We start from the raw sequence: 16,157 nt of genomic DNA, 5'->3' as shown, positions 1-16,157 counted from the left end.
TTCTGGGCAGGCTCCCTGTAAGAGGTGCCTGCTGGCAAACTGCTGCAGGGTGAGTAGAAGGAGGAGTGAGGTCAAGGAGGCTTGCTAGGGCAGAGCAAAGGCCCCAGGACTGTTTCTGTATTTGAGTCACTGTGCCTATCTGGGTGCTACTGAAGATGGGGCTGGGGTGAAGGCACTTGGGGGTTCATAGTATTGGGACTGGTCTTGTGCATTGTGGACCCAGTGTGGAGAAGTTTTGAGGACTCCAGGGGCATGTACAGGGAATCTTCTAGCATGAGTAAGTTTTCATCATGAGATGGGATGCATCCTCTAGGCAGAAGGGACAGCCTGAGCAAAGACCTTTGTGCGCGCAGAACTCACAAAATACAGTCATATCTTGGAGAGGAGGCACAAAATGCCTGACCTGGTGTGGTGAGGCAGAAAGAGGGCCGAGCCCAGCGGGATGCTTGCCTGCAGGACCCATTCTCTAACTGACCTGAGCCCTTGATGTCATCTCTTGCTTCCTCTCGCCTTCTTACTGGGATAAGATTGGGATATTTCAGCCCCCTAGCTTGGCGGGCTCCTGAGGTGAAAAGGCTCCCCTCTGGCCCTTGGATGGGGGGGAGACTTCATGAAGCTGTTCCTGAAGTGACCATCAGTGCCAGCCTGAGGTCCTTCAGCTCTCCAAGTCTAATTGGATGGCCTGGAAGGGTCAGGGAGCTTCTACACTGGAGAGAAGTTCTAGAAGCCAGATTGACCAAGGTCATGGGTCAGATAGATTAACCTAGAGGACTGGAGCCACCTGGTAGGGTGCTGGCTCTGTGGTGTATCTACTCTTTCCTGACTGCACCTGTAGAATCTTCATAACAGGTGAGCGTTTGTTGTCATCAGCCCCACTTATGGAGGAGATGGTGGTTCAAGGGGTGCACTATGGGAGGCACAGCTGGATCTTGACTCCCCTCTCACCTTTCCAGGCATCATGGGTAGGCTGGGTGGCCGGCCCCACATCTCTCCTGCACCATTCATCACTCTCTCCTTTCTCCACAGGATGGTTGAGTACTCCCTGGACCTTCAAAACATCAACCTGTCGGCCATCCGCACTGTGCGTGTCCTGAGGCCCCTCAAAGCCATCAACCGTGTGCCCAGTGAGTTAGTTCTCCCTGCCCACCTGTTGCTGTCTGCTCAGCTCGCACCCTGCATTCACTCAGAGAAGACAGGTCGGCTCCTTTCCTGGCCAGGCCTGTGCTGTTGGTGTTTGGCAAATGTGATTTTGCTCCCAGGGAACTAATGGACCATCATGTGGAGTCAGAGGTGCTCAGTGGTAGTCTCTATGCCTCTGAGCACCCAGATAACTTGGATTTCTGACTGTTCTGGGATAAAAAGTTTCTTGGGGGTAGTCTATAAGGCTGTCAAGAAAGTACTTATCCTGAGGGAGGGTTTATTCAACACTTCACAGGGGCAGTTAATCCTGACTTGTGCTGACAGGTTTAGAACTAGAACTCTGTCACCCTTTCACTCATAGGACTATCTGCTCATCCACCCACCTGCCTCCCCACTCATCTACTTGCCTACTTGTCCACCCGTCCATCCATCCATCCATCTATCCATCATCCATCCATTTATCCATCCATTCATCCATCTACATGCCTACCCAGTCACCCATACACTTGTCCATCCATCCATCCATCCATCCATCACATCATCCATCTATTCATCCATCCATCTACATGCCTACCCACTCACCGATATACCTGTCCATCCATCCATCCATCCATCCATCTATCCATCACCCATCCATTTATCTCTCCTTCCATCTACATGCTTACCCACTCACCCATACACCTATCCATCCATCCATCCATCCATCCATCCATCCATCCATCCATCATCCATCCATCTATCCATCACCCATCCATTTACCTATCCATCCATCTACATGCCTACCCACTCACCCATACACCTGTCCATCCATCCATCCATCCCCCATCCATTTATCTATCCTTCCATCTACATGCCTGCCCACTCACCCATACACCTGTCCATCCATCCGTCCATCCATCCATATATCCATCACCCATCCATTTATCTATCCATCCATCTATATGCCTACTCACTCACCTATACACCTGTCCATCCATCCATCCATCCATCCATCCATCCATCCATCCATCACCCATCCATTTATCTATCCATCCATCTACATGCCTACCCACTCACCCATACACCCATCCATCCATCCATCCATCCATCCATCCATCCATCCATCCATCATCCATCACCCATCACCCATCCATTTATCTATCCATCCATCTACATGCCTACCCACTTCCCCCTCCCCCCGCCCCATCCATCCATCCATCCATCCATCTATCCATCACCCATCCATTTACCTATCCATCCGTCTACATGCCTACCCACTCACCCATACACCTGTCCATCCATCCATCATCCATCCAGCATCCATCCATTTATCTATCCTTCCATCTACATGCCTACCCACTCACCCATACACCTGTCCATCCATCCATCCATCCCCCATCCATTTACCTATCCACCCGTCTACATGCCTACCCACTCACCCATACACCTGTCCATCCATCCATCATCCATCCAGCATCCATCCATTCACCTATGTAAGGAGTGGGTAGGGGAGAAGACAATGAGGAGGGCACAGAGCTTGGTACTCTCTTGGGAAGGACAGGAACCTTTTTCTTTCTTTTATATATGTGTTTGTAGTGTGGTGTGTATGTGTGTGTGTATGTGCACGCTCATGTGCATGTTTATGGGCATGTATGGGCGTGTGTGCATGTACATGTGTATGGAGGCCTGAGGTTGATGTCGAGTCTTCCTTGCCTGTCCACCTTATTCTGAGCCAGGGTTTCTACACTGAACCCAGAGTTCGCTCCTAGTTCGTTTGCCCTGTTTCTGCCTTCTAAGACCTGGAGTTATAGGCAGGCTGCAAAGACAGTCTGGCATTTACATGGATCCTGGGGATTGGCACTCTGGTCCTCATGTTTGTGTGACAAGCACTTTATCCACTGAGCCATCTCTCCTGTCTGGACAGGCACTTGGTGTACTCGTTGTTGATCTAATCTCAACATTTCTTGTGAGGTTCAGAGAGCTTAAGTGACTTCTGTGAGGTCACACAGCAGTTCAGTGGCAGGGAAGGGATCTGAACAGTGTTCTGGCCATGGGAAGTCTGACTCTTTCCCATCCCTTCCTGAGCCTCCATTTTCCTACCTGTACCTTATCCCCCTCCACTGTTTGGCCTCATCTCATTTCCCTAGTCCTAGCCATGGTGCCTTGGAGCGCTGTCTCCTGCTTCATCCAGCCTATGCCTCCACAATCCATTTGCTGTTTGCCCTACAGGGCTAGCCTGACTTGGGCTTGCAGAGCTTGGTAGTCAGTCTGGTCAGGCTGGTGGTAGTGGAGGGCATGCTCCAAGATACTTGTGGAGCAAGGTGACCAGGAGGGCTAGAACTGGCTGGACCTGGAGAGTGGCCTGATTAGATTACTGTTGCATTCAGGGAGGGGCAGGCAGTAAGGTATGCCAGTGCACAGAGAGACCCTGGCAGGCTGTTTCTCAGGATACACAGGGCATGATAGGAGACTCCAGGGATCCTGAGAGCCTCTGTGAGAGTGTAGGGTGGTGGGACCCAAAGCTGCGGGGGAGTAGATCCCTCCCTCTGCTACTTTTGCCCCCTCCCACTGCCCTGGGGAGATGCAGGGGGCAGTAAGGAAGGGCTATCAGGGAAGCTGTGGAAAGTCAGCCTGTCTTTCTCTTCTCATCCCACACTATTCCCAGGAGACTCCTTAAAAGACTCTGTGTTAGTCAGCTTTTTATTGCTGTGACAAAATGCCTGACACAAACAACTTAAAAGGAAAAAGGACTTGTTTTGACTCACAGCTTTGAGGGCTTCAATTTGTGGCCAGCTGATTTTGTTGTCTCTGAGCCTGTAGGGAGGCAGAGCATCTTGGGGGAAATAGACGATAGATAGATAGATGATAGATAAATAGATAGATAGATACATACATAGACAATAGATAGATAGGTAGATTATGGCTAGATATATGATTGATATATGATTGATAGATGATTGATAGATAGTTAGATAGCTAGATAATAGATGATGGATAGATAGATGATAGATAGATGATTGATAGATGATAAATAGATGATAGATTGATAGATACATAGATAGATAGATGATTGATAGATAGATAGATATGTGGTCAGAGGGAACTGAGGACAAGATATTTCTTTCCAGGATGGTGTATGCACACGAGGGAGTGCATGTGTGATGGTGTGCACCCAGTGACCTGCTTCCTCTAGCTAGATCTCACCTCCCACTCTGTACACTTTGCAGTACTGTTATCCAATTATAGATCCATCAAGGTTAGTCCATTGACAAGCTCAGAGCTCTCATTCTAAACATTTCTCAGTGGGGTCCACCAGTTGAGACCAAGCTTTCAACACATGAGCCTTTTAGGGGTATACTTTAGATCTAAACTCTAATAACCCCTAGCTCAGAACTATCTTTACCACATTTAACAAATAAGGAAACAGATCTAGAGAGGGTTATGACCAGCCGGGGTCACAGCAGGTCTGTAACAGGGACCAAAGCAGAGCTGGATTTGAATTTTTAAAATCTCTCTTTGTGTGTGTGTGTGTGTGTGTGTGTGTGTGTGTATGCATGCCAGTGAGTGTGAGCATACTTATACCACGGTGAACATGTGACCATCAGAGCACAACCTCAGGTGTTGGTCCTCTCTCCTCACCTTCTACCTTGAGTCTATCTATCCTGCAGTGTTCGCCAGGCCAGCTGCCCTCAAGTTTCACCTCCCATCTCACTGTAGATGCCCTAGCTTCTGGGGATTTGAACTCAGTCCTCACACTTGCACAGCAAGCACTTTACTCACTGGGCCACCTTCCCCAGCTTGTCAAAATGTGGATTTCAACTATTCAGTGCCATGGAAGAAATCCACCGACACAAAGAGGTACACGCACATAGCAAGTGTATTGAGTCACCATTCTGTGTTGGACCCCAGCAAGGTACAGACAGTGGTGCCTGGGCTTGGTGAAGCTTGGGGTCCAGAGTGGGCAGGGACATCTGAGCTGAGACCTCTGAGCCTGGGGATTAGCTGGTGGTGGGAAAGGCTGAGTGGTAGAGAGGAGGGGGTATCGGCAGGTTGTGGGGGAGCCCTGGCTGCTGCCAGATGATGATCAGGGAGTGGAGCTGAGGCTGGAGAGGCAGGCTTGGGTGTGGGTGGGTGATGGGAGAGTTAGCAGGGGAATGTTTCAGACATGGCCCTGGCAGGAAGAGGGGGGTGAGCTGAACACCAAGGCTGTTCCAGTGACTCAGGCGAGCCATAGCTAGGACTGGGCAGGGCAAAGGAGAGAAGAGGTGCTTCTGGTCCCAGTCCAGGTCCTGTGACTAATCAGCATCAGATTTGAACAGTTGAGGGAGGGGCCTCACTAGTGAGAAAGGGGCTCAACTGACCTGGCTTCCTGTTTGTATGTGGGGATGGCAGAGGTGGCTGCCTTCATCTGCTGGCATGCTCTTGGTGTAGAACACACAGGCCTGTGAGAGGGTGTACACTCAAAGGTATGTGCATGTGCGGGTGTACATGTCAGTACATATGTAAAGGTGTGTACATGTGAGAGTGTGCATGTAACACTGTATGCATATGAGGCTGTGTGCATGTGAGAGTGTGTATGTTAGGATGTGTATGTGATGGTGTATGTGTATAAAGGTGTGTGCATGTGACAGTGCATGTGTGGGTGTGTGCGTGGGAGAGTATACATATGAGTATGTGTATGTGTGGGTATATGTGTATGTAGGGATGTGATATGTGCTGTGTCATGGTGCCCCTCACAAAAGCACGTGTGGTACCTGGGCCACTCCATCTCCCCAGGCTCTCCTGCTCTCTGGCTGGCTGTGTGCAGAGCTCATTAAGTGACTTTGGATTGTGGAGGTCACTTCCTGTCCCTAGCACCAGGCTGCCCATTCTCTGGAGAAGGGCAGGGGTCAGCCTTGAGCCCAGTATCCCTATTTTCTGGAAGCTTCAATTAGTGAAGCTCTGTGTACAGAAAGCCAGGAAGGATCCAGACCTTTCCTCAGGGACCTCCTTCCCGCTAATGGCCCCCCCCGGGAGCTCCCAGGTACCACTTTTCAGTGGACAGTCATTTCTCTCAGAGCCCAGCATTGTGGAGATACTTGGAGTATGAACCTCCCAGGATCCAAAATACCTCCGTATTGAGGAAACAGCCAGGTTCCCCTGGAAAGGGACCTTAGGACAAACTCATGTTCCTAGTCACTAGACCCAGGAGCATCAGGCATGAGGATCTCTGAGGTCCATTGGCCCAATCCCTCATTCTACAAGGGAGGCTGCTTAGTCCCCAGGTGCCCTGTTCCCTGCTGGGAGTCACCAGGAAATGAGTGACCTGACAGGGGCCATGCTCTTTAGCTGTGCCTGCTCTGGGATGTGTTCAAAGTAGCCTGTAGCTCTCAGGTTTACCACTAGATGGCAAGCTAGAGAGCAAAACTGTCGGGGTGGGGAGGGGGTGGGGGGATTACCTGTCCTTTAAAGTGTAGTCGATGCTGCAGAGTCCTAACACTATCAGTCAGAAAGACTCAATTATGGGTCAGGAGTGTAAACTCTGCTTTCTACCATAAGCTTGCTGTGATATGGACCTCAGTTTCCCTATTTGCACAGAATAGGAGGAAGGGCTGGATCAGATTATTCTCAGCTTTGTACAGGATGGGTAGGGGATGTGAACGTCAGGTCCTTCTGTACAGAATCTTGTAAAATATATCCCTCCAGCCTACCCCTGCAGCTCTCTCAGCCTGGGTCTCTGATGGGTGAGGAGAAGGAAGCAAGACTGAGAAGGGAGGAGGCTGTGCACTGGCTCCTTGCTATGCAACTTCTTATCAGTCACCGCTCCTCTCCAGACCTTGGCATGATGGGACTGGATCATCTCCAAGTCTATCTCCTGGCACCAGCCCCCTCCAGACCTGACTCTGTGCCTCTCCCAAGACACCAGTGTTTCCCTAAGCTCCGTTGGCTGAGTCCTTTCAAAGTGAAAAATTCTTTTCACACTGCTCTGGTTTGTTTTCTGCTGCTGTGATAAAACACTGACCAAAACCAGTTTGGAGAGGAAAGGGTTTATTTCATCTTTGAGATAACAGCATCATTGAGGGAAGTCAGAGCAGGAACTCAGGCAGGAGCCTGGAGGGTGGAGCCTTGGCAGAGACCATGGAGGAACACTGCTTACTGGTTTGCTCTTTCTGGCTCGCTCCCTTTCTTATACAGCTCAGGTCCACCTGTCTAGGCATGCATGGTACCTGCCCACAGTTGGCCAAGACCTCCTACATCAATTAGCAGTTAAGAAAATGCCCCATAGACATGACCACAGGCTACTCTGATGGAGGAAATTCCTCAACTGAGATTTCCTCTTCTTAGGTATGTGTAGTTTTGTGTCTAGTTGACAAAAATTAACTAGCAACACCCTCCAGTTAGAAACTCAGCAGTCACTATGGAGCCCAGAGTGCAACCCAGGCTGTGGAAGGAATGTCCACTTGGAGGACTCTGGGCAGTCTCATGGGTACTGAGTCAGGCCTGCTTCAACCACCTTCCCACCTCTTCCCGGGCTGTTCTGAGCTGGGGACCATGCAGAACGGAGAAGGTGCCCAAGGGGCTCATGGATAGGGTGGAGGTAACATTGACAGAGCTGCAGGGAGCTCGCAGCTACAAGGCTCTGCTGCACTATGGCCCCACCTTCCCCTTACCTGTTGTGGGACACCAGCAAACTGCGTCCTCTCTGTCTTTGAATCCTCCAACTAGAGGTGGTGGGGTGGAGTTAACCCTACCAATTTCCATCCTGTTCTATGGATGAGATGGCATGGTGCGTGAATAACTTCCTGCAGAGCCTTGGGTGTGTGGTGGGTGGTGAGCAACTACTGTGATGAGGAAGAGGGGCTGGGAGGGACGGTGAAGGGCCTTGGGGACATTTTTGTGGGGGGGGGGAAGGAACTCACTGCTCCACACTCCCTCCGTTCAAGGCTCTACAGGATGCTCTTCACACACACTGTGCTAATTCGTCCATAGAACAGGACGGATGCTGGTATGGTTAACTCTACCTTCAAGTTGGAGGATTTGGAGACAGGGAGGACACCATGGGAGTGGGTGACTCACATCTGGGATTCAGTGATAAATGGCTGGAGTTTATAAAGTGCTCAGGCCAAGCCCCTTCTCTGTCTCACAGGGGGGTGACTATCTTCATAACAATCTATGGGATGTTAGGATTGTGTGACACCCACTTTGCAAGTGGGAAAATGGAGATACAGTTTTGGGGGTGCTGAGTGCAGGGGAGATGCCCATGCTGGCCCCTCCTATCCAAAAGGGGGCCCAGCCAGATCACTGTCAAGTCACTGAGAAGCCTTGCTGGGAAGGGACAGGAAGGCTCAGGATTCTTTCTTGAAAGACCTAGGGAGCTTTGTTTGGGACAGAGTCTGGGAGAAGAAGAACCTTGGGATAGTGCTGAAGTGTGTATCTTGGTATTTTCTCCTTGAGTGTGTGGTTATTTGGGTTTGGGGAAGGCAGAATGAATGCTATGGGCTGACCCTTTTCTGGGCACATCTGGGATCCAGGATTGCCTGTTCTTGGCCTGTATTGGGACTGTCTCTCCTCTTGGGGCTCTACAGCCTGAGGATGGAGGGAGGGAGGGAAGGAAGGAGGGAGAGAGGGAAGGAGGGAGGGGGAAGATGAAGCAGGGGCCTCACTGTTCAGGGCTGTTGCCTTCCCTTAAGAGTGGGATGGACAGGGTGAGTGAAGGAACATCTGGCCAGACACCTGGTGGGAACCGACTGGGGAACAGGGAGGGATTGTAGGAAGTGCTAGGGTCGGGTGAAGGAAATCAGTTCAGGGTCAAATTCTGAATTCTGTCCTAGGAATCTGGAGGATTCCTGGACAAGGCACAGGTGGTGGAAGCCAGCACTGCATATTGGCATCTTGGTTGATGGAGCCACACTCTTTCCTCTGAAGGAACATGCCATCACACCGGGCCCAGTGCCAGATGTGGGGTCTAGACAAAGATTTAGCTACAGCCCCTCCCTGCAAGCTGACACTTGAGCTTCAAGGAGGTAGGCCAGAGGTCAGGGTGAGGGCATTGCAGGCACTTTGAGGAGATGCTCCCCCAGAGGAGGGTGACAGGACCTTGGAAGGATGAATAGGGGTTGTTTGGGACACTATGAGTGAGGGGGACCGGCACATATGACTCTGGAGTGGGACCCAAAAGCTCTGGGATGAAGGAGGTTAGATGCTTCGTGGCTGAGTGTTCCCCATCAGTTTAGAGTCCCCTTCCAGGCTGGGCTTGTGCCAACAACTCTGACCTGGGCAGTCCGGCCGTCTGCTGCCTGGCCTGGCCTCCCTGGCCCCTGCTGTGCTCCTGATTAGTTGGCATGGCAATGGCAGGGGCAGCAGACGGCTACTCCTCGCATTCAGCGCCTTCCTCTCCTGACTGCTCACTGTGCTCCGCTGACCAGGCCAGATCAGAAAGCATGCAGCCTGGGGGTGGGGGGGCAGGCTATAGCCATAGCACACCTCTTTCTCTGCTGTGCCTCACTACCCGGCAATGGGTTGTGCCCCTGGCTGAGTTGGCCTGGCAGAGTGGCTGGCCTAATCCAGGATGACAGCTCCTGTCTGTGGAGCACCTCAGGCCTGGAGGGGAGATGCCCGCCAGGAAGTGTACCTCCTTCTTGCCACCTTTCCCTTGGCCACCAAGGGGCCTCCTGCCTGGTTGATGCTCAGGTTCTCTTGCAGCAGAGGTCCCACCCTGGAGTCTCCTTAGGCTTGGGGTAAGCTGCTCTGTCCCTTTCCCTGACCAGCATTTGCCACCACCGTGCCATCTAGACATCTACCCTGATGTCACCCATGTCAAACTCCCAGGCCAGACCCTTCTCTCCTGAATCCCAGACTCTGAACCTCAATGAAGCAAGTCCATGAGAATGGATGCCCAGGTACTCCGCATATCCGGATGGAACCCCATCTCCACCGATGGCGTCTTCACAGTTAGTACCGCTGGACAAACACAGATTCACATACTCACTAGACTCGTTTCTCACACGTACTTCACCGTGCAGGGAGCCTCGTCTGTTTTTCTAGTTTCATTTTATTATTTTTTTTTGTGTTATTTTTATTTTTAGACAGGGTCTTAATCTGTAACTCAGGCTGACCTGAGATTCACTATGTAGTCCAGGCTGACCTTGAACTTGAGGCAGTTCTTCCCCTCAGTCTCCTTGAGTGATTAACTTATATCTGTTCTCTACCACACCTGGCTTTATCTGGTTTGATTTTTAAACTGATATGTCCCTGGGTCAGGGCAGTGTGGTAGTGGCACATTTCCCATTCAGGACCTGTGGAAGGGACCATGCAGAAGGGACCATCCATTCACCCATTGCTCTTTCATTCCTCTGAGCTGTCATCCCCCATGAGGCTGCTGTGGGCAGACCTTGGGCAGGACTGCAGAATATGGGTCGCCCCTGGTCTTGCATGCAGACCCGTGTGAGTTCGGAAGCTGGATTCAGAGCAGTTGAACTCTGAACCTATATAAGCCACTTCAAGTAATAAGTGCTATGATTGAGGGAGAACAGGCACCAGCCCAGCCCTGGGAACCAGAAGAGGAAATCCCAGAGCAGAGAAAGAAAAAAAATGAGATGGCCCTCTGAATATGTGCTGGCCTGAGGGAGTCAGGAAGCTGGGCTCTGCAGAGAGTGCAGTAGCAGGGGCCAGGCCTGCCTGAGGCAGTGGGCCTGGGGACCTCCTGATAGCAGCAGTCAGGATGGGCTGAGGGGAGTGTTGAAGAGGTGTGTGTGTGTGAACTGCCTGCCTGTAAATGAGGCTACTGTGGCCCAGAGAGCGGTATGCCTTTCTACCCAGTCAGAACTGGGATCTCTTCTGGTCTGTTCTGGGTGCTACCTGGGGTTGATCTGCATCAGATGTCATGTGCCATCTGCCCCTTCTTGGCTTGGGAACAGGTCCCAAGTTGTACTTTTGGGGCTACCTACAGCCTCTCTCCACCAAGGCCCACCTGACTCTTGACCCAGGCTGAAGGCCCCCACAGTAAGCCCAGCCTAAGAGACGGAGAGTGTGTGATGGGGGCACTAGAAGCCAGAGTACTTCTGACAGATGTGCTGGGGATCCTGGAAGACTGCTTAGAGGAAGAGAAAGATCAGGTAGAGAGGGTGCCCGAGACAGTGCCCTGGGCCCCAGGGACGTAATACTTTAAGAATCAAACCAGGCCAGGTAGCCCTCCTTCCCTCCCTCCCTCCCCACTCCCATGCACCTCCCCCTTGCTCCATCCCTCTCTTCTCAGTCTCCTTTCCTGAGTCCCTCCATCTTCCTGTCTGTCTCCATTTCTTTCTACAGCTCTTCTCCATCACCATTTCTGCCTCTTCCTACCTCCTCCTCCCGGTATGCCCAGCACCAGGGGACTAGGGGAAGAGTGTCACCATCCCGACTCTCTTGGTTACTTACAAGATCAAGTACATAAAAGAAAGCTTAGCCAGGGTCCTCTGGGTCCTGCCTGACTCTTAATCCTGTGGTTCCATTTCCCTGGACAGCCAGGGATGAATTCAATTCGTGCTAAGTTCCTAATTAGCTAATTATACCTTGGCTCTGTGGCCCTGGGACTCCCTAGGCCCCAGGGAAGCCTGGGAGCGGTTACTTGGCCCACTGGGCAGAAGGGAAGCAAAGGGGAGGGAAGAAAAGGGGTTGTAGTTTGGGGAAGGCAGCCAGCAGCTCAGAATCTGAATATCTTGGAGAACAAGGGAAACATAATTAATTGAGCAACAAAGGCGACCCTTGGGAGCAGCCAGGAGCTGCCAGACTGGGGCTGCGCTAGCTAGAGAGCCATGGAGTGAGCTGCTTCCTGGCTGCTCTGGTCCTGCCTTTCCAGTTGCTGCCTTGGCCCAGCCTCTGGGACTGCCCTTCCTCTGTAAGAGCCCAGAGCCTCTTGAGGGCTATACCTACTTAGAAATCTGTCAGGAGCCTCTGATTAGTCATCCACATGAGTCCCCTGTCCCACTCCTTATATCCCTTTGCAGCAACTCCAGGCTCTTTTCCAGGGAGCTATGCATGCTCCTAGGCTATGCCTTAGCCCCTCAGCCCCTCTGGAAGGCGCCTCACACCCTGTAGGGTCCAGCTTACTTTCATCCTCCCTACAAATGTGTCTGTGGGCTGGGTCCTTTATTAACACAGCGGTCCCTGATTCCTGCTGCTAGGCTGTGAGCTCTGAGAGGGATTCTCAGCAAAGTTCCATAGGCATCGATTGAGTGTTTGAGGAATGAACACACATGAGTGAATGAATGAGCCCTAGGAAGGCCTGCAGTTGGTTGACTTAAGTCCGTTGGATCTGTTTGGAGGAGCTCCTGGTGAGATTGTGTTGTTTCTTTGCTCCCCCCAGTGTACACCCCTTGTTCCTATATTGAGGGGTGGGCATAGAGAGCTGGAGCTCCAAGCCCTTGCCTTAGCTGTTCTCAGTTAGATGACAGAGCCTCAGTTGGATGAGCCCTACTGCCTTTCCTGAGAGGGCGCTGACCTAGAGAGAAGATGGGAGTGGGCATTAATTATTGATTGGAAATCACCCCAAAACGTGTTGATGATGCAAATCCGTGATAGTGACCCTTGTTGATAACTATGTCAGCATCACACTGGGATGAATCAAAACCTGACAGGACCTCTGCTCTACTTTCACCACCCCCTCCTCCCCTCTCCAGTCTTCCACTCTTTTCCAGTCTTGTTCATGAGTAGTCATTCAACAAACATTGACTGAGCCTATCTTCTGGTCCAGAACCTCCTGGGTTTTGGCAGTATTGAGGTGACTCAGATACAGGTCTTGCCTCCAGGAGCTTACGGCCTACTAGATAAGACAGGAAGGTAAACAGACAACTATTTATTTGGGCTAGGTGTTTAAGGAAGTGGGACTTCTTGGGGGTGTGCTGTATACCACTGATATAGTTAAACATGGCAGCCTAGGCTAGATCAGAGCTGTGGAGATTGCCTGGAGCAGGAGAGTGAGGGATGGGGTGAGAAAAGTTCTGGAAAGCTTCACAGAATGAGCTTTCACATGACTGTGGTGGGTGAATAGGAGTTTGTCAGGGCGCACCAAGAAGAGCAAGCAACATAGATAAAAGACTTGTCGTAGAAAGAGGGCTAGACTCGGTGTCTGGCAACCTAGTTTAAATCCATAACCTTCTGTTTCTTAGTTGTGGGACCCTGAGCAAATAATATATCCTAATATTAGCAGCCTTATGGAGTTCTGTGGTAATTTTTTTTTTGTTTGTTTGTTTTTTGGTCTTTTTGAGACAGGGTCTCTCTGTAGTCTCAGCCAGCCTGGAAACCTGGAACTTACTATGTAGATCAGCCTGGCCTTGAGCTCACAGAGATCTGCCTGCCTCTGCCTCCCAAGTGCTGGGATTAAAGGTGTGGACCACCACGCCTGGCCTCATGGAATTTCTATAAGTCTAAAGGAAGTCATATTTGTGTATGTCCCCAGGAGAGCACTCAGCACCTAAAAGGGCTCCCTAAATGTCTGCTCCTTCACCACAACCTTATGGAAGTGTGATAAGGCTCAGAGCCATTTTCCTGGCCTTGTGGGCTGAGGGTCAGACATGGAGAAGGGCCTTCTGGCAGCCCCAGCAGACTTGGAGCAGGTGGCCCCTTCTCTTCTCTGGCCACCTTTCTGTTTCCTTTTTCTTTCCTGCCCTTCCTATCTCCTCTCCGATGATGCTCCTCTGCCCTCCCTCTCCCAGGTATGCGGATTCTGGTGAACCTGCTCCTTGACACGCTGCCCATGCTGGGGAACGTGCTGCTGCTCTGTTTCTTTGTCTTCTTCATTTTTGGCATCATTGGTGTACAGCTCTGGGCTGGCCTGCTGAGGAACCGCTGCTTCCTGGAGGAGAACTTTACCATGTGAGTCCCCCACTTCCCATCCCTCACATCCTGCTGATTCTGACCTGCCTCCTGCTAACTCATTTGCTAACTGGGAATTGGACCAATAAAGCAGAAGCAGCCAATGAGGGAAGGCTGAGTAGGAGGAGAAGGAGGACTGGACATAGGCAGGAGGCTAAGTCCCAGAACACAGTGCCTCTGTGGGAGAGGGGACAGGGAGGAGGGTGTCATCACCCTGCTGCTGGGTCTAGAACAGGGACGGGGTGCCCCTGAGGGCAGAAGATCAAAACGACTTAAGCATAACTCAACCCTCAGTTCTTGGAAGAGGTAGGTTTAGTTTTGGAAAATGATGTTTTTAGAATCCCATCTTCTTCAGCAATGAGGGCTACCCAGTGCATGCACATATACTGTGTTTGTAAATAAACATGCTACGATGACACATTACTGAGATCCCACGGAAACGGAAAAGCAACCAGATCTGTTTTCACCTGGTAAATGTGCCTAAGAGGCTTCCCTTTGAGCCAGGATGGGGCTACTGTCCATGGGCAGTGCCAGGCTAGGGGCTGGTTCCAAAGACTGGGTGCCTCCTCTGGGTGAGGTGATATGGGGATGCTGCACAGGGGTGAGCTGAATGTCCTCCCTCGTAGTCTGGAAGGCCAGGGATAATGTGGTGGAATGGGAGGTGAAGGTCCAGTTGGGAGCTGCCCATTGCTGTTATGGGCAGCAGTGGGGTACCTGGGTAAGGCAGGGAAGGGGCACCCATGGAGGGAGTGGGGCTTTTACACTTATGTCAATGCTCAGAAGAGACCAGTACTTAGCAGACCAGGGAAATAGAGGAGGGGGAGACCTCCAGAGAGCAGCAGTTGTGAGTTCTTAACTTTGGAGTTTGCAGTACATCCACACCCCTGTCTCACATGGATTTTTATTATGCAATTTTGTGGCTGGTCCTGCCCCATTATCTAGGCTTAGCCTTCATGTGACCCCTTGCTGCCCCCTCCTCAAACATATGTGCACACTGTCTGCTAGACTTCCTTCTGGGTGGACCTCCTCCTGCAGTGATCCCCCTTGTCAGCTTGAGGTCTTAGGGGTCTCTGGGGTGGCTTACTTACTTGATCTTGGGGGACCATGGATGTGAATAACTGTTCCTTATTCTTCTCAGGGCCCGGGATAGGGCTCTAATAAGTTCACTGTGAATGAATGAGGGAATGAGTGACTGAGAGGATGAAGGAATAAGATCTGAATGACAGCATGAATGGGAGAATGAATGAATGAATGGGAGAGTGAAAAGGAATCAATGAATGAGTGCATCTCCTGCCTAGAGGTAGATAGGGAAGAGAACTGGTGTTCCCTGTGTGCTGCTTCCTGGCTGGCCGTTGCTCTCGTCCTGCCTTAACTGTGAGGTGGGGAGGTGGAGGCATGATGCTGTGTGCACACCTGGGTCTCAGTGCTAAAGGGCTGGGGTAAATGAGGGAACTGGGCTGGGCTGCCTAATGTTACTGATTGGGCTCAGGCACAGCTGCACTGGGGCCCTGGGCACATAGGGTGGGGCTGGCAGAGAGCATCAGGGGAAGGGTTGGTGGGAGGGTCCCCAGTGAGAGCAGGTGGTCATTAACCTGGCAGGAGTGGAGCCTGTCACCCCTCAATGCCAGCTGCATGGACCAGTGAGTTCCAGCTCTTTTGAATATCCCTGCCCTGCACTTATGATTCAAGGAAAAATTTTACATATATCCACCAGAGACCTCAAATCCAGAATATATAAAGAGCTACTACAAATTGATAAGAAAAACAAAGATGGTTTAATTAAAAAAATGGTCCAAAAGACCTTACCAGATACTTCCCAAGGGAAGTACAAGTGGCTGATGAGCACGTAAAAGGCAATTGAAAGGTAATTGAAAAGACAGTAAGGCATCATAGCATCCTACCAGGATGGCTAAAATGAAAAGGACCAGTGTTGCCACGGGCAGATGCCAAGCATGTGCTACACTCCCCTGTGTTCGTGGAGGTGTTAGGCATCCATTTTGGAAGGGTGGACAAACCTAACATGAAACACGGCCCCAACTCCACAGGTCTGTCCTGGGACTTGGCTCAGAGAAAAGGGTGAATAGGATGAGGATGTAGCGTAGCTGGCAGAGCGTTTGCCTAGCGTGCATGAGGCCCCGGGTTCAGATCTCAGTGCTGCAAAGAAAAAAAAGACAGCCATTGCTCCTCGACTGGGGGTGGTGACTCAC

The 16,157-nt window shown here is 51.2% G+C and overlaps 1 protein-coding gene across 1 annotated transcript in view; it reads left to right on the top strand.

Annotated features, from left to right (window-relative positions):
* Cacna1i (calcium voltage-gated channel subunit alpha1 I) overlaps nt 1-16,157 on the top strand; it is a 75,497-nt gene that overhangs the window by 16,011 nt on the left and 43,329 nt on the right. The window contains exons 3-4 of the mRNA XM_008851217.2: nt 1,027-1,124; nt 13,791-13,950. Of these exons, the coding sequence (XP_008849439.1) occupies nt 1,027-1,124; nt 13,791-13,950 (258 nt within the window). The remainder of the gene's footprint in view (nt 1-1,026; nt 1,125-13,790; nt 13,951-16,157) is intronic.

The sequence above is a fragment of the Nannospalax galili genome, unplaced genomic scaffold (assembly GCF_000622305.1).
Source record: "Nannospalax galili isolate Female #2095 unplaced genomic scaffold, S.galili_v1.0 scaffold445, whole genome shotgun sequence".
NCBI classification, from domain to species: Eukaryota; Metazoa; Chordata; class Mammalia; order Rodentia; family Spalacidae; genus Nannospalax; species Nannospalax galili.
Note: the sequence above shows the minus strand (reverse complement) of the source record. Positions and strands in the feature narration are given on the sequence as shown.